The 27414-nt window shown below is 44.4% G+C and overlaps 1 protein-coding gene across 2 annotated transcripts in view; it reads right to left on the bottom strand.

The window, feature by feature from the left end:
- NPR3 (natriuretic peptide receptor 3) overlaps positions 1–27013 on the bottom strand; it is a 40461-nt gene extending 13448 nt beyond the window's left edge. The window contains exons 1-3 of one of the 2 annotated variants that reach the window (XM_075740824.1): positions 26279–27013; positions 21428–21550; positions 16407–16573 (exon numbers count right to left, since the gene is read on the bottom strand). In XM_075740824.1, the coding sequence (XP_075596939.1) occupies positions 16407–16573; positions 21428–21550; positions 26279–26984 (996 nt within the window). In that variant the 5' untranslated portion in view covers positions 26985–27013. The remainder of the gene's footprint in view (positions 1–16406; positions 16574–21427; positions 21551–26278) is intronic. The other variant, XM_075740825.1, reaches the window with a different exon arrangement.
- Positions 27014–27414: the final 401 nt, after the last annotated feature.

Here is a 27414-nt window from a genome sequence, read left to right as displayed (position 1 = left end):
GAACTGACTTCAGATGGAGACCCATCAGCAGAAGCAGACACACATGGCTTGAGCAGCACAGGTATTCCTCTTCTGCAAGCAGCAACTCACATCTCAGTAGTGGCATGATGCACAATAATTCAAAATTAATTATCTTTTAAGCTGCCAGAAAGATGTTCCCATTCACTCACAGTTTCATTACAACAGAAAAGCTCCTGACATCCTAGCAAAGGTGTAATCCATGACTGTAACAAATTATGGGGTCTCTGATTGCCAATGCCAGTGAACAACCTACTTCTACAAACACTTGCCTGGATAGAAACACTAGCTTATCTTCCACTTCAGTGTATCTAATCAATTTAAAATGTTGGTAAATAAGGTGCTACTTGAACTCTCACAGTTTCAGCTGGACATTAAAAATGTTAAAAGATAAAAACATGTAGCCAGTTAAGTAAATAACTGCTCCATAGATAAAAAGTATTACATAGTTTATTGGCTAAGCCTAACTAACCAAGCCCCTGGTAATGCAATTACATGCAAGACATTCCTTCACTCTTAAACCAGTTGCTAACAGTAAGGAGACTTTTGGAATTATTTACTGATAATACAGAAGTTTACATTGCTGTGGCATTTAAAATTGGACTTCTAGATAACTCCAACCTACGTTTCATTAAGAAAATGCACCACCAGTTTAGGGGAAGACCCCTCAGTGCCACAGAAGGCGCAGGACAGCTCAGTCTGACAGCCAAAGACTACAAGGCGGTTGCAGTTATTTTGATCTAAGGAGAAAGCATGAAAGAAGAGGTGAAAGTCAGGCTTTTGGTGGAATAGCAAGGGCTGATGGACAGAGTGCACACTAGGACAGGCTTTGCCAGCAGGGGGTTTAATTTTTCAGAATTGAAAAAAAAACCCCAAACCAAGAAACCACAAAGCTCGACAACTACTTTATGTGCCAGTGCTAGAGTCCAAGTGGCCTGTGGATGATCAAACATGGGCTTTCTTGATGTGACACTCATTCTCTCAGGAGACAAATGAGTCTCTCTAGTTACTTTACCTCCCTGCTGGCTGATTTACAGCTTGTGCCTGGCATCTGTTTTAAGGAAAGCTATTTCTCACTTCCTTTGTCCATGGCAAAGACCTCTCAGTGTAACACAGCAACCTTCAAAATCCATTTTGTCAGCTAATTTCCTCAATCCGAAATCTACCCATGCCACTACCCTGAAAACCCTCCTGTAGACACTGCAGATTTGCCAGATAAGCCCTGTCAAAACTCACTTGGCAGTTTGGGAGATTACTGCCACAGCCCCTCTGCCTTGACTCTTGGCCAAAAGCCCTGACACTACATATGAAAAATCACATTACAAAATCATCACAAGATCATCTGTGCCACCTCTCAGTTCCTCACACACAAAACCCAGCATTTTATCTTACATTTTTAGGGAAGGTGAAACTGCTGGTAATTTATGCCATTTCAAATCTTCTTCTCAAAAAGTAGTATTTACTGTCTGCAGGTGAGACCACACCTACACTCCCCAGCCAAACCATATGTTGGGCACACTGGCTGCTTTTCACATTATTCCAGGAACAGGTTCAAGCACCAATTCTTGAAAGGGGATACAATATGCCATGAAGGACGTAAAATTTTCCTGCGTATCATCTTGCTCGATCACTTAGAAGTTGCCACGATCCTACACAGAGAATAGGTAGCAAAATGTGTAGGACTGCTCTAACCTAGAAAGGAGAAAATATTGGAGATGAGAGGAATATTACAATGCGAAGTAACAGCTGCAGATCATTCTGAAGGGATTGCTCTTTCTTCATTCCATTTTCCACATGTCCAAGCCTCACTCAGGTTCATTTTTCAGCCCTGTTGCCTGTGACTGTCCACAATAGATCCTCTGAGTAAAGAGTGCAAAATTTGTTCCATCTGATATCACCCTGACTTATTAGAACAGTGCCCCAAGCCATACATAGTCCCAGGAGTTCCTCTCCGGACAATATTAACTCTGTTAATGATACCTTATGGGTATAAAGGATTTTCTTTCTTCTTCTTCTTTTTTTATTATTTTAACATAGCTTCTGTTCTACATCAAGTCCTATCAGAAGTGATGAAACAGCCACCTATCAGAAATGATGAAACAGACTGACACCAAATTTTCCTCAAAATTTTCACACTTCTTAGCCTGTGTTTAGTTGAATTTTAGAATACCTGACAGTAAGAATAAATAATACTTACAAAAACCTCAATCTTACTTTGCTGCAGGAAAAGGGTTAAAAAGGGCTAGAAGAAGTATATGTTCCATGAGTGTGTCAAATAGAACCAGAGTAAATGTGAAGATGTCTTCACAGGTTGGTTGAAGACTTGGCAATTAATAATGTGTGGTTAAATATTAGACAACCCTCAGGACAAAACTAAACAGATTATAAAAGCTATTAAAGATCCACTAATCTTGTAGGTAATTAACAGGTCTTTGAGTTGAGCTCTAATAGAAAGCAGAAATTTCTGAATATAGTATTTTCTGGTTTGATTGATGCTAGTTTTTTAATTACAGGTGCAAGCTGAGCTTCAAATGTTGTGATCATAACTTGCACATCAGATCTACTAAAATGTTGCTGTCCCTGACCCACACTGCACAGCAGAGCCACCCCCCAACGTATGCCATCAGCAACGTGAGTGGCAGCAGAGAAGCTGCCAGGTTTGCTGAACATCTTTGGAGGCCGCAATACAAATACGTTGAAACTCCCCTGCTGAGATACCTTCCATATTACTTTCAATCCCATTCAAGGTACCATGTAACTAAAAACCTAACTGCATAGCTGGATGAGATAACCATACATTTGCACCTTTTATTTTCCTACTTTTCTAGTCTAATTAACCATCTTCAATCAGAAAAAACCCCCACCTCTCCATGGAAATCGCATGTATAAATTTTACACAGTTCAAAGTTATAGTTCCCCAAGCAGCTATAGCGTGACCACACTATTCATATATACCAAGGTGTTAACAGCATACACAGCAATGCAAAATACTACTGACATGGAAGACAGCCAAGCTACAGCTATGCAGGGTCCATAATTTTCCATATCCTGCCCACTGACTGTTAAGTAAGCTTATTCTCTTCCATCTGGAATTTCCCAGCTCTGAATCACAGCAATTAGAGCAATTCATACCACTTCAGTGCTAGGTGGAGAGAATCATCGTTACTTTTTCTCAACTGCAAAAGCAAACATCTAACGTTCCCCAAACTGGGTCTCACTGCATCTACCTCCCAGTACATCTGCAGTGATTTTCAAGTTGTCAAACTGTAGTCCCAGCCAAAATCAGTGAGGACCCTGGGGGATTGCATAGGCCATACTCAGACTTTTTGCAAAAATCTTACCAATATACATACTTGACATGATGCTCAGGTGAGCTAACACCCGCTGAAGGTCCACTGATATTTCACCCTCTTTCAGATTAGTCCACAAGGATGAAACATTAAGCAGTCAAGTACAGAATTTTGATGCTACAATCACATGAAGCTCATCTAACATCTAGCATAAATGAACCCTCACAAATTTTAGCAATGCTGTGTTATACTATAAAAATATAGCATGACAGAGTAACAATATGGCAACAAAGTTCAAATACAGCAACTAAACTTTAAATACATGTATGCTATGATGTACTTCAAACCAATCTCATGCCAAGTTGGTTCATCTACTTCGGGACTATGGACTTCTGTGGCATGGCAACACATCTTACAGTTTAGGTAGATGTTTTCCTACTGTCATATTCTGTTTCAATGTATCTTTTTCAGTCTTTTTCTAAGCAGTTGTAAATTAACTGTCAGTTCTGTTTTTTGAATCCTTCCTCACCAAGCCAGTTATAATTAACAGTCCTTCCTTTATGAGTTTTTCCAAGAAACCCTGACATAGCTAACTTTTTTACATGCATTTCTGGACACATATCCTTGGCTGTCTTCTGTCAATTGACTCTCTAACCAGCAATACACTTTTCACTTAGTTTTGGAGCAGGGGCTTTTCTCTTTGATACCATTTGCTTCTGCCACACGCTCCCATTCCAGACATTGCCACTGCTGTTGTGGTTGTTACAAGTACTCCTTTATGTCCTGGGATGCCCAGGGGCCCTCAGATGAGTGACTATGTTCTTGGTCTGAGCCGCACAAACCCAAAATAAGGTGCTGATGATCCCTTTACAGTAGACAGTAGGCAAATACAGATGATTCAGTTTTAAGAATTTTCCTTTTTTAAAAAAAAAGATAAACTGATTGATACAAATTGATCTTCTGTTCAATTTTCAGTTTGCATAAACTCAATGAGTTGATAGAAGTGAGATGTAGGTTGAGAATCACTGGAATCATTTCCATCAACTCTGGATAGAAGTGAGATGTGGACTGAGAATTTGAAGCAGAGGGAAGAACATCCTCACATCTGAACATTACCTGCAAATATGCTAAGTGCATTTCAAACCAACCAGTAATCCAGTTTCAGCTTTGCAGTAATTTATTAGCCCTACTGCCACTAACACTACTGCATACCATTCTGCATGTTACCATCATAACATGATTGTGCACCTCTCATTAACACACTGTCCAGCTCCTCAAATCCTCACGTGATTTCTTAATGCCACTATGCAACAGAAACTCACAGAGTTCCTAAATCTCACCTATCGATAACAGCTACTCCCACAAAGCTGAACTGAAATTTCACAGACTCCAAAGTAAAATAGAGGCAAAATCACAGGATTCACCCATAGCTAGCTGCCATAAACAGCGTATCTTGGGGTGCCTACAGACATGGATACGTGACCCGACCTGTTCCCATAGAGGTCACATCACTGTGAAACCAGACCAGCAACTGGAAAGGAGGAAAAAAGCTGTAAAACAGTTAATCAAAGCTGTATGTTTAGATGCTTAATACTAAAAATACAGCCTGTTCGCTTGGGCAACCAGTTTCCCTAATGGAGTTGGACCTTAGTGGTTCAAAGAAACAGGAAGGGAAAGAGAAAAATAATAGAAACACATGCCTTCTCCAGAGAAGGCCATTTCCTCAGTATTTAATTCACAACTGAAAAAGAACATATGGCATTACGCCAAATTCTGGGCAACACAGCTGTGGCCAAGGACAGCCTCTCACTGTATTCACTGATATCAACTCTCTATAAATACATAAATACATAAGCTGGCACCTGCTCAAGAACGCATGAGGCCAGAGCTCAGGACTTGGACAGATAACTGTCCCAACTCTCATTCGTTATTTGGGGCAACCCACATCTCTCCATAGAAAAAGAGGATGAGCATTCCCCCATGTGAGGATATGTCATATAACAATAAAACCTTGTGCATGTTTAATAGAGATTTATTCAAATACTGTAGCATCAATTTCACTTTTCACAGGGAGACAGTGCATATTTGGAAACTCATATGAGACTTTTCTTACAGGGGAGCATGCGATTTTATTATGTGAATTCTGCAAACTGAGGCTTATACTCTGCTTTAAAATTATACCTTAAAAATTCCCTTTAACTTTGACGCTTTTTTCCAACAAGGCTGCCTGCTTGTCTCCATCTCCTCGCCGGTATTTATTGGTACAGCAGTAATGCTGAGCGCAGAGGAGACGGAGACGAGCACTTCCACCTAAGCACTCTGCACACCAGGCACTGTGGCCGCAGTGTAGAGGACTCTGCAGTTGAAGTGCAAGTCGGGAGAGAAGGCGTACGTACAACAAACAGGGCGATGATTACGTCTGGGAAGCAAGCAGCGATCACAGCCCATCAGCTGCCCACCTCCATCACAAAACAGCCTGCAAGCACCATTTGAGAGACAAGGTGTAGAGAAAAATCCCTGCTTTTACTGCACTTTCTGTTTGATCTGGACACGATGACGCTCTGCCACAGCTATGCCCTTCTCCTTCAGAGCAAGACCGTGCCTTTGCCTGCCTGCGCCATTCAGCCATGCATCTGACCAGCTGGTACACGAGCTGATGTGCACCCCAGGCATGCCATACCATCGCTACCTTCACTCCATGCAGACAAGAGGATGCTTACACCAGCGGGACTGAAATACCACCAGTGACAAACTCCTATCTGCTTCAAAGACAGATGTGGACCAGCAGCCAGCCTTTTGTTCCACTGAGGTCTGCTGAAGTAAGATAAATTAATAGAAAGAAAATAAGAAATTAACAACCAATGCCTGGGATTTACTTTAAAAAAGTACTTAAAAAAAGGCTGCCAATTTCAGGTAATCAAGGGATTTTGTCAGTGAAGGTTATTTTCTTGCTAGGAAAAGAAACCCACACAGCCAGCTCCTCTGCTTTTGTATCTCCTCTTTCTTCATGCTCTCTTCCTTATTTTTCTTAATACCCAATTCTTGAAAAACTGGTAGATTTACTCACTGTCATCTGGCTAGAGCAGTCACAAGTTGCTCTTTTGTGTCGATGGTGAATTGAAGCAGAAACCTATTCAGTCCCAGGCTGCAGGGGAGCTGTGCTGTGAAACACCAGCTAAAACATGATGGGGCACAGTGACAACCAAGATACGAGGGCACAAAGGAACCCTTCCACTCTACTTGTGAGGGCTGCCTGTTCTTTGTTTATTTATTGCTTGCAACCCTCTCCTATGATTATCTAGAAAACTCTACTGCCTGCTGCCAACAGGCAAGGCAGAAAACTTTCAAGATACAGCCAAAACCTGCTCCTTCCATTAAACACAGACATGAGAATCGCCACTTCAGCAGATTTAGAGCTTTGTCCACAGTCAGCTCACAGACCATAACAGGCTCTTATGGTCACTGATTTGCATGAATTTTGGACCAAACCCATGGCCTGACACCACTGGGTCTTAGACCCCCGCCCAGACCTCCAAGAGCCTTGGCCAAAGCAGGAGGGGGATGAGCTGAAAACTGCCCAGCTCCAGGAACAGGGAGCACCTCCGGAACCGGAATTTCCCCCTGCAAACCTGTGTGGAATTTATTCCTGGCTCTATCCAATGCGCTCCCTGATTCCTTCTGCAAGTTCGTACCAGCCATTTTACCCTCTGTGGTTTTGGTTCCTGTATTACCTTTTAATATTGGTCTCAAAGGAGTGCAATTGATGTAACTAAGAAGCAGCACTGTTTTGTACCAGGAGTGAACTATCTACAGAAAAATCATTTAGGGAATTTTTTCCCTTTATGTATACTTTACATACACACTGTTCAGGTAGGTAATTTAGCTCTAAAGAGCTCCAGGCCACCTATCAAGAAAAAGGACAGAATCAGAAAATGCATTAATGTGCTCGCACAATTGAGGTGAAATCCACCTCCCCATAATACATCTCTCACTCCAGATAAATGATCAATGCAAAGGTTCTCTAGCACACAGCACTATATTATCATTGCTTGAATACTGAAGAGACCTTAACTGTAAAAGGTATAGCTGTCATTTAAAAATTAACCATTCTACATTTTTAGGTTTTCCTGCCTTCTAACAAACTATGTGGTCATTCACGTGCTGAGTTACAAAACTGTTCAGGAATAGCACTGCTAGTTGCAGTGGTGAAACACGAGACATATTAAAGAGGTCATTCTCATCAGCTGAACACACACAGAAATTAAAACACGCTTATTTTAAATAGATTTTTCTAAGGACTCCATTGGTAGTCTGACGATAACCTGTTATATAGTTGTGATGAATGCTTGCATTTTAAGTTAGCATTATGCAACTGTTGGGACATTTTAATTGCAGATAAGCCCCTAGTAACCAAAAAAACCCAGTCCTTTCATGAGATATTAAGTTTTAAATGTCAGCGAGCAAGTTTGTTTTTCAAGTAGGAATGTATTTAAGTTTTCAGGATGACAGAGTCACTCATCTGAAAAAATCAGTTCCACTTGCTAAAATAAGCTAACTGGTTTAAATAAATGCAGAGCTAGGACAAACAGGAAGGACATTTTTTGTGAAATGTTTATCCCTGTACAATGTGCAATTGTTTTGGGTTATGATTTCTAACGTTATCACCCAACCACAAAAATCACAGAAATATTTTATTTTCTATACTAAACACTCTCAAGATCACAGCAGTTCTCATGCAAAAAGAGAAAAATCACTTATCACTGTTGAGAAAACTCACATATTCAAACTGAATTTACCTGTGCTACACTAGCTGCTGAATAAATAGTATGAGGGTGGGCTGGTGAAATCTTTGATGGTGTAAAAAGCCACATGGGGTTGAAATGACTGTCTGCTGTGAAAGAGCTGTGAAAGGACCATCATATTTCTGCTTTGCAGCAAATTAGCAAAGGACACCATACAGCGCGTTTGCTTTAAATACAGTCTTAAGAGCCGGATAAACACAGATAATTTAGGCACAGCCAAAAGTGGTGCTTAGCTCAAAAGTATGCTTGGAGATGAGATTACTCATCTAAGCTCCTTATTCAGTACCAGACAAAAATTAGGCACACAAAACTAGGATTCATAAGCACCAGCAGCCCGCCTCACCCTTGCCAGCAGAGGAGGTGGAGAATGAGTGATGGTTGTGACCCTGTTACTCTCACACAGGCAGGTAACGAACTCCCTGCTGCATGGAGGTGCAGTCAAGTCTTTACAAAAACCCCACAGGGAGCTAGTCCTTTCAAATCCCCTGCCCCTTTCATCTAAAAGCCCTGGGGCTACAACTGCTGTGCTAGCATGAGAGAAATTCAGGATCAAATCCCTGCTTTGAGGGAATCTGAACTCCTCCCTTCCCTTGCCCTGTCTGCAGGGCATCCTGGGGTGCGCACATCCTGGAGCTGAAATCCAGGTGCTGGGGGAGAGGGATGATCTGCCAACACCTGGGGTACCTCTGGGCTGGGAGTAAATCATTTGCCAGAGAAGCCCACCTGAGGCTGAGGTTGCCATGACAAATGATCCTTTTATTAAATACCAAGGTAAATGGGCATATGAACTTCTAAACCTTAATGGGATGGAACTAATGCAAACCCTCAGGCTGCTATTAATCATGCTTCCATTCCAAATAGTTTAAAAATTATTTACTTGGTTTTGTTATTTTCCTTCAGACACTGGGTATTTGATGAAAGGTGTTCAGCTGGCTGATTAACCATCCCTTTGCTGGCAGACCTGCGAGGATCCCACTCGCATGGGAAAGGAGAGGTACAGAAGCTATCGCAGAAGAGATTTATGTGTACTTGTCAGCAGGCAGTAATGTTCCAGCTATACAACTGGAATGTGTCCTCCCATCCTCCAGCACCAGCACAGTAGTTAACACCTCAAAAATTGAGGATTTACAGCCCCTCCAAAAGGCTAAAACATCTCTTTTAGCTTCTTGCTTCCTTATTGACTGTCTGAACCCTGAGATCCTGCTTGATTTTGCTTTCTAAGGTATTTTGTAATCTGCAGTCTGGTGGGTTAACTGCATGCGTTGTACAAACGCGTGTCCCATCAAATGTAAATGCCCTCCTCCCTACTGAATGTCGCCTTGTTCCCAGCCGCTGAGCAAAGGGTGCCTGGAGCTCCTCACCTACCCTCCTCCCATTGTCCCATGCCCCTTTCTCATGCCCCTCTTATTCATTTGCTCTGCGACACAGACGGTCCTTGTCTTTTCAATCCGCCTTGATATATTAGTTCTTCTTGGAATGGACTAAACCTTTTGATTTTTGTCTCAGGCTTCTCTTCCTAATGAAAAAAAAAAATCTACTAAAGAGTGAAGGAAAGTTGGGAGTATCCTCCTGTGGGTTCCTACAGCTCCTTGCATGCACAAGAACACCACTGCCTTTATTCACACAGCCCATCCTCACAGGCCGACTACAGTAACCCCTCCGCATTAGAGGAATTGCTAAATACCCACTGAAAAAAAAAAATCAGAGCTGGCAGAGCGGTACGCTCATCTCCTCTCACAACCCAGGCCTGAGCCCTGCTGTTGCCTTCGCTCTGCCAAGGCTGATGGCACCTAGGTGACTTGACTCACACATGGGGGTGGCATGCCCTCCTCTTAAAACATTTGTCCCTCTGGAGAGTGGGTCTTTCTCAGAGCCACATCCAGGTTGCTTAACCTCCCAGCACTCAGCCATAAGAAATGAACGTGCTGATGTAGCAAGAGATCACAGGCTTGAGCAGTTACTGATTGCTACCTATACTGTTCTTCCAGGAAGACTTGTCACCTGAATGTCATAAAGTTAGACCTTGCTCTGCTGTCATCTGGGATCGCTTTCACCATATCAGCAGCTCAAACAAGTACAAGGTTTTTTTCCAGTTAAAAAGGAAACTTTCAACTGAGTGCTATTTTCATGAGCTACTTGGGGAACAAGGCTCATAAAAGGTGGTATTAGCTGCTAGACAGTCAGTTAGAAAAGGTATTCCATTTTTTAAGTGCGATGTTGTGCAAAATAAGATATACGGTCTTCCCTTGTGTTCATTCAAACAACAACCTGAGGACCAGTATGAAAAATCCTAAGAATTTACATAAAAGCAAGACTTCAATTGGACAAATTAGCTTTTGGATCATTAGCAATGCAAATGGCATGGAGAGGTATTAAAAACAAAAACAGGTTATGAACTTTGCTGGAAGACACATTTTTTACACTTTATTAGTGGAAAATAAGGTGTATTTCTAGCAAGTACTTCAAAGGGACAGTGCCTTGCACATAAATTTCTGAGTGTCTGTTTAGTAAAGTGAAATGTGAATATCTGTGAAACCCAAGTAAAAACACTGGGCTATGGAAAATATACAACATATACATGAAGATCAGCTCTAAACTTTTACATTCCCAAAAAGTTCAGATGTTACTATTTTCAGATTTACCTACAATTTTATACTATCTCTTCCATGGTTTTAGACAGCTTCAAAAATATGCTTAGAAGGCTAAAAAAACTAAACAGAAATCCACTGGAAAAGACAAGAATCATTTATTTCTTTTACTGTCTTTTATGACATCTGTTAATGGCAAATAACATACTATCACACTGTAGTTTTGCCTAAGACCCCAACAGGGAAGACACTAGTCTTTCATATCACTGAGAAAGCATTAACTTCAGCAAAAAAAAGTCCAGAGTTCAGCATTACTCTTAACAGAAATTGAAGAAACTCATTAATTCCAAGGGGTGAAGGGCTGGTTGCGAAAATCCTAAGTATGTTTTACTAATAGAATTCATCTTGTTAATAAGCTGGCATGTGAATCCGTTTTTTCCGGCTGCTGAAAGCAGCTTGTGGTTTGCTTTTATTCTTTCAAGCACAATTAGCAAAGCTCTTCAGCAGTTGAATAGACCTATTCATTTGAACAAATTATTCCCTGGCAGAGTTTTGTTGTGGGTTTAGTTGTTGGTTTTTTTTAAATCTCCCCAAAACTCTCTCCCATCCTGGTGTAGTCAGAAAAGACACAAAAGCCTGCCCGTCATTAATCTTGCCTGCTTCTGCCTGAAAAAAGACAAGTGGGATGTACACTGCTGAATACATTACATTTTCAGTGTCTCAGTGACATGACTGAATTGCTTGTGTCTTCCCACCCTTATCTTAGCTGGTGTACAAACCTAATTAAAAGGCTGACGTAAGGAATACACACAGGGAAGAGTCTGGCACGGATGTTATGGATTAGATGATAAACTTTATGAGCACAGCTACCTCCCACGTAGCTTTTGTAGTTAACTGCTGGAGCTCGAACAGTTGCTCTTATGCAGATGATTTCTCATTAAATAAAACAGACTTGCCCTTTCTAATAGGCAGAAGCATCTCACTGATCTAATTAATCTACGCAGCTCACTCTTTCACTGAGATAAATTGGGCTCCAGTTCCCTTCTCCTGCTGCTCGTTTTTGCTGTGAAAAGGGCTGTAGGTAGGATAAAACCAATGCATCCACCTTGTGAACAATGCTGTCATGTAGTTAACACAGCAGAAATATTTGTTTAATTAGTTACATTTTCAGCTTTTAAATGAGAAGGAAAAAAAAAAGCCATGGGTGGTCTGTAACCTCAGAAGAGCAAATATCCCAGGCTGTAAAATCATCCCAGCTCAGAATACTGTGTTGGACATTAGAAAAACATTTATTGAATCCTAGGCCTGAGTCAGGAACAGAAGGGGCATTAAGAGCTTCCAAACTGCAGCCTACCGCCAATTCATTAAGTGTTCGGCATTATTTAATAAAAATGGCTTATGCGTATACTTTAAATGAAACCCTATTTATTCATAAACATTTTTAACTAGAGTGTCTGTTGGGAGTTATTCACACACCAATTCAGAGACAGTTTCAAATTCTTCCTTCAAGTAAATGCATGCAATTCCCATTGCTGTCTGCCTCACCTAGGCTCTGCAAGCAGAGCTTGTCCTTTACTTTGCAATTAAATGAAGGATTGGTTTAATTAAACCAATTGGTTTATACAGACCAGGACACATTGCTTTTAATGTCTTGGTAACACATTAACATTACAGAAGTGAGAAAACCACTATAATTTGTGTAATAGCGTTAAAGTGATTTTACTGTCCTTATGCCTGAACCCCAAATTTGAATGGATTTTTGAAAAAAATTCCTTTTTTTTTGGCTATTTTACCAGAGAAGTCAGTCTCCAGGTAGGCACAAAGTCAAATGATCAGGCTTTCCGCAGAACTACAGGATGTTTCTTGAAAAAAATACCAGGACGCTACTGAATGTTGAAATGAGGGCTGAGCAGATCTGATGCTTCACCCCACAGTCCTTTGGGTTACATTAACATGACAGGAACTGCTTTCAGACTCTGAAAGTGGTGACCAAGCAAACTAACAATATTTGCTAACAGGCTGCACTAACCCTCGGGCAGCTGTTGCAACGGGATGTTGCAATGGGACATTGCAGGCAAGGAACAACATAATTTTTAGGCCTGTCCTGTGCAATTACTACCTACCCAAATACTTTTAAGATGCTTTCTCAGAACCTCTCTGCCGCTCTTATTTTCAATGCTGTTTAGTTAAAAGGTCCTTAAGGAAGCTTTTTCCTTCACAAGAGAGATTCCTGGAGGAGTCAGCGAAATTGCCTTTTTCACACTTTCCTGCCCACTCACAAGGCGCAGGCTCTTCCACTTTCCCCCTTGCCACAGCCTAGCAGCCATGCAGAAACAACAGCAATTTCTGACCTGGGAAAGACATACCCACAACACGTTTTTCTCTTTTCTGTGTGATTTCACAGTTGGAGTTGAAGATGGCCAGCAACACTCTGTGACCTGTTACTCCTCCAAGGGTTGTATGTGTTCTCCAGTCCGGCAATTGGACAGCTGCTGCTTTAGGACTTTGCCCTTTCTGTCTCCCTTATCTTTCCTTCTGTCATCTGCTTACTTTCCATTTTTATGATATTCTGTTTTGGTAGATAATAATGTCTTTAGGAATAGTGCTGGCAAGAGGCCAGGACAAAATGGCAGTGCTAACAACTTCTGTTTCAGTTAGGGTCACTGCAAGATAATTTAGACCATAGACCCAGGGCCCCATTTTCCCATGACACTGGAAGAATCCACACAGAGAAGCACTGAATGCTTCAAACCCAAACCTCCCTGAGTTCATCCTCTTGGCACACAGCCTGTAGAAAAGGATGAGGATTATATTTAATACCTGTGGATAGGACTTGAAATGGACTATACCACTGACCATCTTTCACCAGAGTTTTTGTTTTCAGGAGCAGAATTCAACAGAGAAAAATCCACCTCTGTCACTTCCCACCCACTCAGCCGAAGCACCTCTCCCTCCCAAGCTTCCCTTGGAGGACACAGCCTTGCTTAACGTGCGCCCCAGCCAACACTGCTGCTTTCTTCCCATGCTGCCGAAAGAAGCGCCGTTAATGAGATGCCCACTACCCACATATCTTTCAGAGTGGAAGGAAGTGGCCCTCAGCTGGGCTTTTTATTTTTCACTGTTAGTTTTTAAAATGGATTTCTTTCTTAAGCCTGAAGGCTGCCCTGAAATGTTTCTCCTCTGACCATGGCAGCAGGACAAACAGTTAAGGGAATATGAAGCATCTCTTTCCCACTGTCCAAAGTGGGGAAATGTAAAATTCATCATAAATGATGAAAAGTGAACCAGACAGTTAAAATTCACACACTGTTAATGAAACAACGCAGTTAATGTTTTTGCTATGCTCAACCCAAGATTACCCGCTTAAAGAAGTTTTATTTTCCCACTAGGTTGGGAGGCTGTGAGAAAGCACGTAGGGGAGGCTCTAATGAGATATACATTAAGCATCCATGTAATACCAGGACCCTATGAGTTTGAAACCAAACCTCCTTCCCCTGTAGCCAAGATCTGTATCTCCTACACCCAGAGCCCCAGATCCCTACAGCCTCCAGGTAGGAAAGGAAGAGCGGGAAGAAGAGCGGGAGAGGCAGCCGCAGGAGGGGCCCCATGCCACTGCCCAGCCCTCGCAAAGACTGAACACTTCTGAGTCAGGGAGTGCTTGGATCAAAGTGAAAAGCTCTGGATCACAGGTGGGAATGGGTTATAGGGAGATGCAACCCTCAGAGCGAGGCAGAAGAAGGTCAAGGACGAGGTGGTAGGGAGCCAGGCACGCACGCAGCTGCCCTAGGACAGCCAGGAGCACTGCCAGCACAGACGTCTGATTGCACAAGCAACCATGGATGAGGAAAGAGAAAGGAGGAATTCTGGCAGCAGGTATGCAGCTCTGCAAGGAGTCTCCCCAACAAATACATTAGCCTGCAACACCTCCCCCATGCTGGCACAGAGGGATTCGCTCTCTCATAGATCCAGTTCTGCTTGACCATAACAGGGCTGGTATCTATCCAGTGTCTATCAACGCTTAACTTGCACAGGGTTTGCAGTGGGTCCCCACACTAAGAACAGCAAAGCACCCCCCTGCCTGCCTCCAAACTGCCCTCTGTAGCACGGCCCATCGCCCAAGGGCTGGAGAGACAGTATACTGAGCTCTCAGCAGCTTAACACTTTTCTCATCTGCGGAAATGTCACACTGCCCAGACTAGAAAAGCCACAGAACCGGGGATGACTGGATCTTTAATATTCAAAATCACATATCTTGCCAACCACAACCAAGAGCACATGGCAGATTTTCAAGGTACATAGCTTGCTAAGTGACACCTGCGAAGAGGCACATGGATGGAAAAGAGAGAAACAGCACAAATTACAGTCCCATGCCTTGTTCAAAACTCATTTAGCAGGTTCTTCAGAGACCAGCACCTTGAACTCAGCAGCTGGGGTTTCTCTACTAACCCAAGGCAAAGAATGCCAACAAAAGACTATTTCTGCCTGCCTAGACTTTGAAAGTTTCACAGAAAAAATATAGGCCAGTGATGTGATTTAAACTTAAAATGTTAAGTAAAATATTTAAATAAAACCTATTAAAGTTCTAAGAAGCACAGGTTTTCTGAAGACAGCTGAGGTTATGCAATAAACTGCAGGAAAGGTCATTTATTAACACCACATTCAAGTTCAGCAGCTTGTGCTTTGAACTAAAGATGACGCCTCCATGTGCGAGGGACACAATGCTTAGAGCAAAGAGATGAGTTAGGTGCCTAAGTGGGAGCTGGCAAATCAGGAGTTTGGGTTCCTTTCTTGAGTTTCAGGCATAAATTCCTAGCTCTCATTTCCTACAGGTAAGGAGTGAGCAAACTCTCATCAAGCCTCTTTTCTTTATGAGCTTATTTGGAAAATTTACTCCCCATCATGGGGAAGGCTGACTGTCTGAGAAGTACTTGTATCAGCACGCAGAAATCCCTATAGGTATGTGCTATATATTCTTGCTTTCACAGAAGACTTTTCTATGAAAACACCTAAAAAACTAGCTTAGCGGTAGCTCAAAAGCAATTCTCATAGGCATCTTCCTCCTGCATTTGGAGAGATCAGAAAAAAGACATACTTTCCCACATCCATCTCTGGAGGACAGTGGCACTCCCCTAGGCTTAAAACAATTCGCAAGGACTACACCAATACTTTAGACTGTTTAAAATAAACAATAGCAACAACCTAAATGTGCTTAGTTGGGAAACAAAGTAACTTATCTCATTCACATCAAGAAAAATTTCATCAGACACCATACAGAGAGTGTAACTTTCTGAGATCTGATTCTACAAAAAAAAAAAATTACTGAGAGAAAACAAAAAAGAAAAATGTAGTTCTTTGCCTGTTAAAAAAAGACAAGTGATTGGTGGGAGAGGGAGAGAGACCTGGCAATCTGCCTTTCCGCAGCCTTCCTGCTGATGAACAAGGGGACAAGCACAGGACAATTGGTCATGGATGGTGGTGCACAGACCTCGTGCACCTAGGCCAAGTCTATTGTCCCTATTTGAATTATCAACAACAAAAAAAAAAAAAAAAAGGAAGGGAAAGGGAAAGGGAAGATTATAGGCAACAGTGGGATTTTACAAATGAACTCAGGTGATTCTGTCCTGATAAGGTCTCACTGCTACTTTTGCTTTAACTAGGAGCATGTTTTTGAAGATGCTAAGACTTGAAGTCTATCATCAAGTACTTACGTAGTCATCCTCATGCAGACCTTGCTTCTGAACAGAACTTTTCACCTCCAGGGAAAACTTCTCAAACTCAGGCTTCACGGTCCTCAGCAGAGTGATGGTTTGGAGGTACGAGTATGCCTTCTTGGCTTCAAGGTCGTGTTTGTCTCCTCTTCTCCAAGAGCCATTTCCTAAGGGGAAACCAAGCATATTTCCAACTCCAAATTAGGCACCATTACAGGATTGCCTTCCTTTTTCCACCCAGAAGTCCCCTCACCTACACTTTGGGGCAATGACAGAGTACAAGGGAGAACTGAACCTGCTCCAAGACGTGCAGGAAACTGGGCTGGGAGGAACGGCTGGTGGAAAGTAAATGTGCAAACAGGACAGCTTCACTTCCATGCTGTGCTTGCTTATTTTTAAAGGGTGGGATGAAGCCTAAGCATGAGAAGGCATCTCAGAGCAAAAAAACACGTGCCTGATCTCGAATGCAGAGATATTTAAGTTAGAACAAGTGAGGGAGGATTTAACCACAAAGTTTTTGTTAACACATCACTCCACCAGCAACACTCTTGGACAGTCAGAAAGGCACCAGTAAAGTCAATAGTACGATCACCACCCCGAATGGGAGGCAGATGGTGCAGCTACTTCTCCCACAGCGGTCAAGGAAAAAACCATGTGTGCAGTGGCTGCCAGACCAGCCCTGCTCTTAGTGGAAAAGAAACATTCAGAAATAAAATGGGACACTGCGCCTATGCTGTATTTACACATTTTGTGTCACAGCAGGGGAACAATTTAACCCAGACCACCAGTGAAGTAATCAGATTTTTAAAAAGCAGGATAGCCGAGTGGTTGTTAATTAGCAGAAGAGACCTTCTGCCTAACAGGGCCTGACCTTAGCAGCCCATGAGACCCTCATCCAAAGCTTCACGAGATCAGTGGAAAGGTTCACATTGCCCTGGACCAGGTTTTGTGCTATTTCAAGTAAATGATACATAAAAGAGGCCTACAGGGAACACTGGTAGCCCTAAGCAGTGTGCCTTTAAATGCATACACATAGTTAAAAGCTAGACAGTCATTTTATTTTTTGAACAACAGCAACAAACCCCATCATGGCTAAACGAGCCAAGACGAAGACTATGTTAAGCTCCCAAGGGTGACATGGAGGCACACAGGACCCTCAGATGAGACAGCAGGTAGCTGCTTTGCTTGTGTCGAGGACCATGGTGTCATTTGGACCAAGAGAAGCAAGCGGTTTGGGAGTGGAGATGCTAACGGAAATAGAATCCAGGCATCAAACCCACGGTGCTCCTTGCACAGTGCTACCAGCTGCATTGCATACCTGCAACAGCAAATTCACAGACAGACCACCTCAGTTCCCCCGAAGCAGGTGAATACAGAGCTCCAGCACTGCTGCTGGGGCTTTTTTTTTTGCTTCTTTTGTTTTCACAATAAATGTAATTGGAGAACTGCTCTGCTTCCTCAGAGTACAGGGAAGGAACACAGGACCTGCACTTCTCCAGAGGACAAGTGTTTCCTCCTGCTGCTTTTGGCTCCGTGGCAGCTCCTGTCACTCCCAGCATGGGAGGCAGGCACAGGAAAACCTGAGCCCTTTTACCTCTCTTTTCCATCCCAGAAAAGCCTTATTTACAACAGCTCAGCACAAGCTAGGACTGTCATCTTTATAAATACCATGAACCTTTCTAATTCTTAATTTCTCTTTTCCTTTTTTTTTTTTTTAAGTGATTTCATTCTCTTAGAAACAAGCTCTAGATACATCTGCCTTGGTTTAGGGATTTCTTTTCCAATAGAAAGTTTAACCGGTAAAAATTACTTACGCCAGGACCCTATTCATCAGACCCACTGAAAACACTGGAGAGCAACTAACATGCTACCATCTGGTTTTGCCCTCAGAGGGAGCACCCTTCCCTACAGTGCCTGCATGCCGTCCTTGTTACTGCTTTCGAGAAGAAAGAAACACACATCTGGCAATTGTAAGCTAGCACGTCTTGCTAGCTTCCCCACAAAAGCCCTGCCGGAGCCTCGAAGCTGAACAGCCTCTGCCCCAGCTGGGTACCTGCATTTCAGAAATGCGGTATTCAAGAAGTACGGCAGAGGCTACAGCACAGAGGGCTTTGCTACAGCTTTGTATGGAGATGGCTAACAAGAGTGAGATTATAGAAAAAGGAAAAAAAATAAAAATGGTAGTGCTGGTAGAATGTAAGTTTCCGTCCTGGACACTATACATATTTATTTTCAAAAATCCTGACACTGGGAGCTGGGAAGATACACTTGCATAACAGCGTTCCTAGAATAATTTACTTATTTAAATTCCTTCATGGATTATTTTGTGGGAGGTCATCTTGCCACAGTACTCATGTGCAATTATTGCAGCCTTGGCATCTAATAGGCCTGCTCTTCTGAAAAATTAAAAATATTCAGAACAGAGGGCAACAAACTGCAATACGATCATCTGAACTTAAAGGCAAAGTCCCAATTTGGCAATCACACCCACTCTTAGATTTTGTACCTCAGAGTACAGGCACTGGGAACTAGGAATTTTGGGGGAATTTCTCTACATTTCTCTATTATGTTTGCTTTCCACATGTGATGACCATCTGCGCAACAGTCAACTTTTCACTCTTCATAGGAAACACATCCACAAAGAAACAGAAAAATTGGTTTAAAAGAATTATTACTTAGAAATGTCAGGAAATGCCACGTTCTAACCACACTACATCAGAATACAGACAGTTTTCATTAATCCCTTGGAAAAGCTACAAGAAGACTGGACTACCTGCAATGCAGAGGATGATTCTGCTGACACTCCCATACGATTGCACAGGAATGGCCCCCATCACCATGCTGCATGGAGGACCCACGCCAGGACGGCAGAGCAGTGCCCTGTACACGGCTGAACAAAGTGCCATCCGCTGGGGCTGCATCACTGAGACACCCCACACACACATCCGCTGGGATGCTGGGGTCCCTCCTGGGGCAGGGTGCTGACTCTGGGGATTGCAACGCTGCCTCCTGTAACCGCTGCTACGTCCTAGCAGCTACCATCCTGGAAAGCAAAACCATCACAAAACACAGCAGCCCACCTCCTGCAGCTGCTGCTCTTACATGAGCATCCTCTGCTCAAGGAAAACTTTGGGTACCATCTGTTCCAGCCAGCTTCAGCGCTTCCCAGGTAGTCACCCTGCACTCATTTCAGCCAAGGAAACCATGAGTTGTTTTGTTCATCTGAGCCACTGCGGACACCTAAGGATGAGGTGAATCGTGGTCCAGGGTGCCTACTTCTCTCCTGTGGCTCCAAAGGGAGCCCAGCTCACATGCAGACTTGTACCCACAGTCAGATGAATCACTTCTGACACATTTCTGCTCAGTGAGATGAAATGCAGCAGTAGCACAGCAGTAATGAGCTGCTGCCGGCAGCCAGAGGGGTTATTTGATCAGTGGTTTACAGTAAAGCCAAGCCTGCAAAGTTCTCAGGGTCTACAGAAGGGCCAAAACTTCAGGGTTTTGTGACTGTTGATATGGGTAGACCTTCAGCTTTTTGCCCTGGTCCTGATTAAGGCTGCAACACCAAATGGTTTTGCTTATGCCACAAGGGATGAAGTCACTCCAAACTCAACTCCACAAAAAGAAAACCTTGATTTGAACCATTGGCTTTGATCTTGTTCTGCAACTTTATCTTCTAGTTATTCAAGCGATTTCCTTATTACCTGGCAGAACTTGGCACTTCTTTAGTTAACCTAGAATACACATGCAGTGGTATCTGCATCTCCAAATTTAAACAGCTACATACGTTCATTTTAGAGCTTTTCAACAGCACTGTTTATTGTAAAAATAATCTCAGAGGTGGTAGATGGATAACAAGAAGTCTATGCAAAATAATTTAACTTATAATTAACTGATTTTTTTAAACAAAATACATAATCCTTGAGACTTCAATTGTTCCTGTTTGACAGTTTTTTGAGGCTTTAAAGAAAAAAACCCCAACTTTTCCTTCCTTCTCAACTCCCACTTGGTTTTCGATTTGAAATTAACTCGTTATTGTCGTGGGTTAGTTAAAGGCAGCCTGTAGGGGGGAAATTATTTTCTCTGCACCTGCCAAAGAGGCTGCTCCTTTCAAAAGCTACACTGACACTTCAACAAAACCTAGTTCCCAGGTAGGAACTTGCCTCAGCTTCAGCCATCTGACGTTGTTTAGAACTCTGCAAACACTTTGCTCTAGTACTATGAATTTAACTGAGACAGCTGTAGTGGCTGAGAGCAGGTTTAGTCCCTGCCATGCATGGCCATAATTTGAAATGTAACTGAATGTAGGCATATTTCAAAGAGCAATGCATTTAATTCACATTTTAAAGTCATGCTTTAATTTGACAAATCTGATTCTTTTTACTTAGGGATGAAATCAGCCATTTTTATCCACCCTACCAATACATTTGGAGTCTGTATGTCACATCCAGTGCTTTCCCTTCAACACAACACCGCTAAATATTTTTGCAGATGTAGGTCACGATTAAAAGCTGAAACAAATCAGACACGTGGATCCCCCAGCACAGAGATGACTTCTGGAGACCCTGGTGCTCCAGCTGCCATGGCTCTGGCTGTTGCAACCGCCTCCTTCCAGCCATCCGCGTGTGCCACAGCCCACGGGGGAGCCAGGAATACCCCTGCCCTGAGATCTGCCAGTCGCAAGGCTGGCGATGGTGCAAGCAACCCAGAGCTGAGCGCACACACTGCAGTGTGGGGTACCACACCTGGCTGCTATAACCAACGCCTCTGCCTACAGTAATTAAATAAATAACGCCTACAGTGTATTTGGCATCTTGTGATGCACTCAGTGGCAACTATAGCCACCAGGTCTGGTTTATTTCCTGCAATACCGTAGCCTAAGCGGAAGTTAACTGCAACAACAGGGAGAGATGGTGGTGAATTCTGGGACTCAGTGCAGCGCATTTTGAGGCTAACAAATCTAAAAATATTGCCAGGCCTACAAAAGACTTTGCAACATACTTGGGCAGGAAAAACATTACCATATGATGAGCTGTTGAAGAGTTCAATATTGAAGAAAGCATAGTCCCCATTGGTCATTCCTTGCCGATGAGCGGCCAGCATGATGTTCCTGATTGTGTCACCGCTGGCACACATGATTACAACTGGTGGAAGAAAATGGAAAACACAGATAAGAAGCAGTTCAAGAACGTCGGGGAACAGCTGTTAAGCATGAATGCTGCCAGAGACAGTAACCCCAGCTGACCTCCCAGTGTCGCAACAAACATGACAGTGCACATGGCAAACAAAGACGATTTCCCAAACAGCTAACACAAGACAGGTAACAAATGCAGAGAGGCTTCCTACTCCCTTGTGTCCTCCAAAAATAATTAAACAGAGCCTTTGTGTGACACAAGTTTTTTTACTCCTGTAACATGTGATAAGTTCTGGCTTCAAATTTCTCCAATTGCATACATTTGTAGAGTCAATTGAAACCATAAACCTCTGTTGTTACTTCTAAGAGGGCATAAGACAATCTGAAGAATTAAGGTGATACAATGACATTACCATTTTAATTTCTGTTCCATTGAACAGTTTGGTGTAGATTCATCTCGCCTACACCTCAGCTGTCTGAAATTTAGGTACCTGGTCTAGAATTTCTTGCCTCTCTACAGTCAATGTAGAGCAGCATCTCTGCAGCTGTCTACAGACAGTGGTATGAATCTCTCCAGAATGTGACATTCTTTCCAGAGACTGTATAGTAAGACCAGGCATCAACCTTTGATGGGACGCTATGTGTTCCGAAATGGAGAAAGCAAGTGCCATTTTCTAAGCGTGAAGATTAAAGATGGTTACAAGATTAAACGCCACAGAGCCTCATTTATCACAAACCCAGAGCTAAGCAGGGCCTCAGCTGCTACGACAGGACCTACAAGCACACAGGTGTGCTCCACATGGGCACCATGACCCACACTGTGACAACTGTGGTTGAGAGGTCTCCTCCCCAACCTGCTGGGCAGGGTGTCTACTCCCCCTGTCACCCCTTCCCTCTGCAAAGGTGAAGCAGAAACCCAGGCAACATCTTCAGCAATGGGGAGGCACCTCCCACACTGAGCACATTATACTATAAACTTTTATATAGGTTCACAAGACGATGGGTGTGAAGCTACTGACATCAGAGGAAGCAGCAAAGTATAGTACCAGTGCGTGCTTCAGGACTATATCCTACAGCAAAGTCATAAGAGATCCTGTTGGGACGATGATTCGAAACCAACTGCACGCACGTTTCCAAGAACGCCGTCACGCACAGCAGGACTCAAAAGCTACAATAATGTACGCAAATATTTTCACCCCAACAATAAAACTGAATCAAAACCACATTCAGCTTTTCTGGTTAGAAGTGTTTGCTATTATAAGAAATGAAAAGGCCAAATGGGCCAAATCTTTTCGCACACGATGAATCTTCTCCCATTGCTTTTCTGGTTGGATGCCATCACAGGCATAATGCTCCACACGCGCTGCTGGGGTGAGTCACGTTCAGTACATCCCCATGCTTCAGGAGAGTTATACCATGCATAGCTCTGTCCTACTGATTATAGCAGAGCAATATAATAATTTCCAGAGCAAAAGAGCAAAACGTATTTCATGACCATTGTGAAGTATACTAGCATGAAGGAAAAGAAGAAGAAGAAAAAAATTTTCTTACAATAAAATTTGTATCAAATCTTTTCCAGATGCACATCAGGAATTAATTTGTCTCACTATTCCTAAGTTCAGTATAGGTGAGAGATTTCCTTTTGAAATGTTTCCTTGCTGCCCTCCCAATTCTCCCTTGACTTTGCCTTTATAATTCACATCTATCATAAAATAATAATCTGTAGATGGAATCAAAGAGATTCCCACAACACCAGTAAAAGACCTTGAGCAAAAGAAAGAGTGGGGGGAAAAAACCCTATGTTAAAATACATTAAACCATATTTTGTAAGCCTCAAAAGGAATGTAAGGGAAGTAATATTAACTATTTGGATGTGGTGTTTAACCCAGCAGGAGAGCAAAGATTACATATTTTAAGATTCTGAAGCAAATTAACTATTGGCATGTCTCTTCCAATCTTCCAAAAACGTAAATTTTGAGAATTTAATCTGAATCTGTACCTTACTGTTGTGTACATACAAACATGTACTTGCAAAGACATACAAAATGTACCCCCTCCAGTATAATACATGCAGACCACAGTAATTCTAATACTAATATTCTGAATTTATTGACGACGATTATTGACTTATCCTGCAAATACTTTAATTCCAGCTAAAGGAGTAAGTGCTCCGTTTGCCAGGTGCATCCCTTGGACTATACATGCTTACGCAAAATGTATTTAAGCACAGTCCTGGGTTTATGACCATTACGGTAAACCTGAGCCTACAGCATCAAGTCTGCAGCATGGCCAACTGAGCCTACACGGGAGCTTGAAATACTAATGAAATTCATTAAAGACTAGTTAACTTTTATCATCACATTTTTCATCATGATTTTGTTGTGGCTCTGGGACTCGAGTCTTTTGAAGGGCTCCAGGGACTGAACAGGCAACTGCTGTCAAACATGGGTGCACGGCTGAGTGTGCCCCTGCCCCCCGGACCCCCGACAGCTCAGTGCAAACCCCTGGCCAGTGGCAATCTAACCCAGGTGGTCAGCCTCTGCCCCGGGTCCCCACGGGCCAGCTGACGGGGCAGCTTCTTTGTCAGCCCTGGGAGAGTTTCAAGTAGGTATCCCGTATTGGTTTGAAAGCCCACTCCCACTCTGGGCGGCACAAGGAAGCTCCACTGCTCAGGTGGGACCACCACCAGCAGCAATCTCTGGACACAGAGAAGGTGCAGTGTCAGAGCACAGGACGGTGTCACAGTAGGTGCAACACAGGAGTCCTTAAAAAACTGGAGAGAAAACCAACCAACCAAAAACGTTTCTAGAAAGTGGTTTGGACAGTGCCCTGCTGCCTCCATCACTGGGGTCACCTCCAAGGAGTCCCCAGGAGAAATGAAGACCTTATCTAGTCAGCTAAGATGGTGCATCCTTCACATGATATAAGACTTTTAAAATACTGGGACAGCCAAAAAGATGCCATGAATGGTGGGACCATCCCTCAGGCTCAGAGGAATGCACCAGGCGAGTCCTGCAGTGCGTCTTTGAAGTTGGAAAGGCACAAGTGGAAGCTGAAGGGCCCCTTTTGCAGTAGCGGCATGAGCCACGGGACAAATGAAGAGGTGAGATGGAGAGAAGGAACCCCACGGGGCACAAGGAGGGGAAAGAAGACAGAGGGCTGCTTTTGTTCAGTCATTTGCAAGTTACAGAATGATGCAAGACCAAAGGTCTCAGCTCAGCAAAGCATTTAAACACAGGCTGAAAGCAAGCCTCTGTCAGCACGGTCTGAAGAGCGGGGTTTGCCTTTAGACATCAGTCACGTTCCCACAGCACAGCCACAGCTCCCTTTGGCTAAGGGCGAACGCTGGTCTTTTCCTGCCGTAAGCATGCTGTTATGCTTTTAGCATCAGGAAAGCCAAACACACGCACAAAAGTTAGGCTGACTAAAAATGAAAAGCATCTTTCCCCACATAGTGGTTTCCTCTAGCACTTACACATTTCTTTCTCTCCTTTCAGTACACTTCCCCGAATGGTACTTACTAGGAAGGAAAGCTCTATTTTAAGCACCTGCTTCAGTGAAGAGAGAATTAAAGAGCTATATACTATTAGATCTCAGTTATCTCACATGCTCCTGTGCACGTTAAAGATTTCACAGCAGCGTTACCGACATCAGCAGTGCACAGCTGCTCCGTCCGCAGCCTGCAGCACCATAACAACAGTTGTGCCAGTCATGCACAGCATGATCTTTATCGGTCCAATTTTGATGCTATTTTAACATTCTACAACCAGGGATGTAAAAATTTTACAAAGCACTTTGTACATCCACGCCTCTTTTGGAAAAACAGCTAAGGACTTTCTTTCACTTGATCCTGCAGTCCATTCCTGAAATACACCTTTTCTTTTTTTGCAGTAACTTACTAGGAAAGCCAACAGCTGGTAAAAGCCTCTAACAGAAAATGCCTTTTTGATAGCCCACGTATCCACTCATTGCTCAGCAAGACCTCACTTTAAAATGCATCAAACTACAAAATCACACCTCCCAAAGCACTGAGCATTTTACTACTTCATGATGCAAAGCCATTTCATCCAGCCCAGGGGTGACTTTCCAAGATGTTTTACAAGCCATTTATCTCCACGATGTTTTGCTAACAGTTGGTGGCAATATTACTGCACACACATGGGTTTCGCATCCACACATCCCCTGAAATGACCGCTTCCCCTAAATGCATTTGTTATTTATGAAGCACTCAACAGGGCTTCCAACAGCAGGGGCAGGGAAAAGGATCCCAGCGGCAAGACACAGCAGGGTGAGAATAAAACATCTTTGCTTAGACTTTGAACTTACAGAGAGTCACTTCAAAAATCTCAGAGAATAAGCAACCAATTTGCTGCTACGCAGATGCAGGTGATTTTGGGTAACCCAGACCACCAGCAAAAAGTTGATTTCTTACTATGCCGCAAAACCCTCCTAGCGTTGTCCGCGAGGGCGAGCCCCCCTCCCCACCACAGAGGGCAAAACTCTAATGAACTTCTGTGGGCACAGCTTTCGCTCGGGGCATCCGGTCCCCATCTAATCGGGGTATGTCTGCCCCGGGGATACCAGCACAGCACTGGTGTTTCCCCACAGGTAGGGATGGGATATGACTCCCCCGTCCCACAGGACCTTCCTTTCTCAGTGCTCCCACCACCCCGACCATGACCCCAGCCGCCACCAAATGTCATAGAGGAGCCAAGCCAGGCGCCTCACCGCCACTCACCCCTCTCGCCGGTCTGGAGGGCGCGGACGACGTCGTCAAGGTCGAGGTGTCGGCTGCTCTCGTCGAAGCTGTGCACGGCCATGTGGAAGGCCTCCTCCTGGAAGACCACATGGACGCCCTCCATGGCGAAGTAGCAGCTGCGCTCGGGGTTGCTGTCGCTATAGAGCAGCGTGGCCCGGCTCCACTGGTGGTGGCGGAAGAGGGCCAGCAGCATCTCGCCCATCTTGGCGTACGCGGGGGCGACGCGGGTGAGGTGCGAGTACTCGCCCCCCTTGGCGCCGAAGCCGGCGGCCAGCGCCCCCGCCGACAGCATGGGGACGTCCCAGTGCGCCGCCAGCCGCGCCACCGGCGCCGCCGCGTACTCGCAGACGGGCCCCAGGAGCAGGTCGGGGCGGCGGCGCTGCAGGGCCACCATGTCCACCAGGCTGAAGAGGGCGCGGTTGCCGCACGCCGAGTCCTCGTAGGTGAGCTGGAAGGCGTAGCCGGGCGGCAAGCCGGCGCCGCTCTCCCGCAGGTTCCGCACCGCGTACTCGATGGCCGGCCGCACCCGCCCCAGCGAGAAGAGGTAGGCGTCGTCTTGCGGCAGCAGCACCAGCACCCGGATCAGCTTCTCCTCCTCCGCCGCCTCCGCGCCCGTGGGGCCGCTGCCCAGCGCCGCCCGCGCCGCCAGCACGCAGCAGAGGCTGCCGAGCAGCCAGGGCGGCATCGCGCCCGCCCCCCCCCCCCCCCCGAGATGCCTGAGCTCCGGCAAACTTTTCGCCCCCCTTTCCCGCCCGCCTCGAAATTGTTCGGTCGTGCTTTATTTCTCAGGTGTTTGGCGAATTCACAACCTGTCCCAGCCTGCGGGTTACGGACGGAGCATCTCCGCTCTGCTTTTCTTATTTTCTTATAGATAATTATTACTATTAATTATTTTTTGCCTTTTCCCCCCCCGCCCGCCCCCCCCCGCCGGATCCCCCCGCGGGGCTGCCGGGCTGCGCCCTCCCCGCTTAAGTAGCGCGGGAGCGGCGGCGGCACTCCGCACGCCGGGAGCGGCGCGGCCGGCTTTGTGCGCAGGGAGGAGCCGGTCCGGGCGCTCCCGCCCGCCCCGCCCGCCCCCTCCGGCGGCCCCCCCGCGCCCGCACACCTCTCCCGTG

Source organism: Balearica regulorum, chromosome Z (genome assembly GCF_011004875.1).
Source record: "Balearica regulorum gibbericeps isolate bBalReg1 chromosome Z, bBalReg1.pri, whole genome shotgun sequence".
Taxonomy (NCBI): domain Eukaryota; kingdom Metazoa; phylum Chordata; class Aves; order Gruiformes; family Gruidae; genus Balearica; species Balearica regulorum.
The sequence above is the reverse complement of the archived record's forward strand: the minus strand, read 5'-3'. Positions and strand labels throughout refer to the sequence as shown.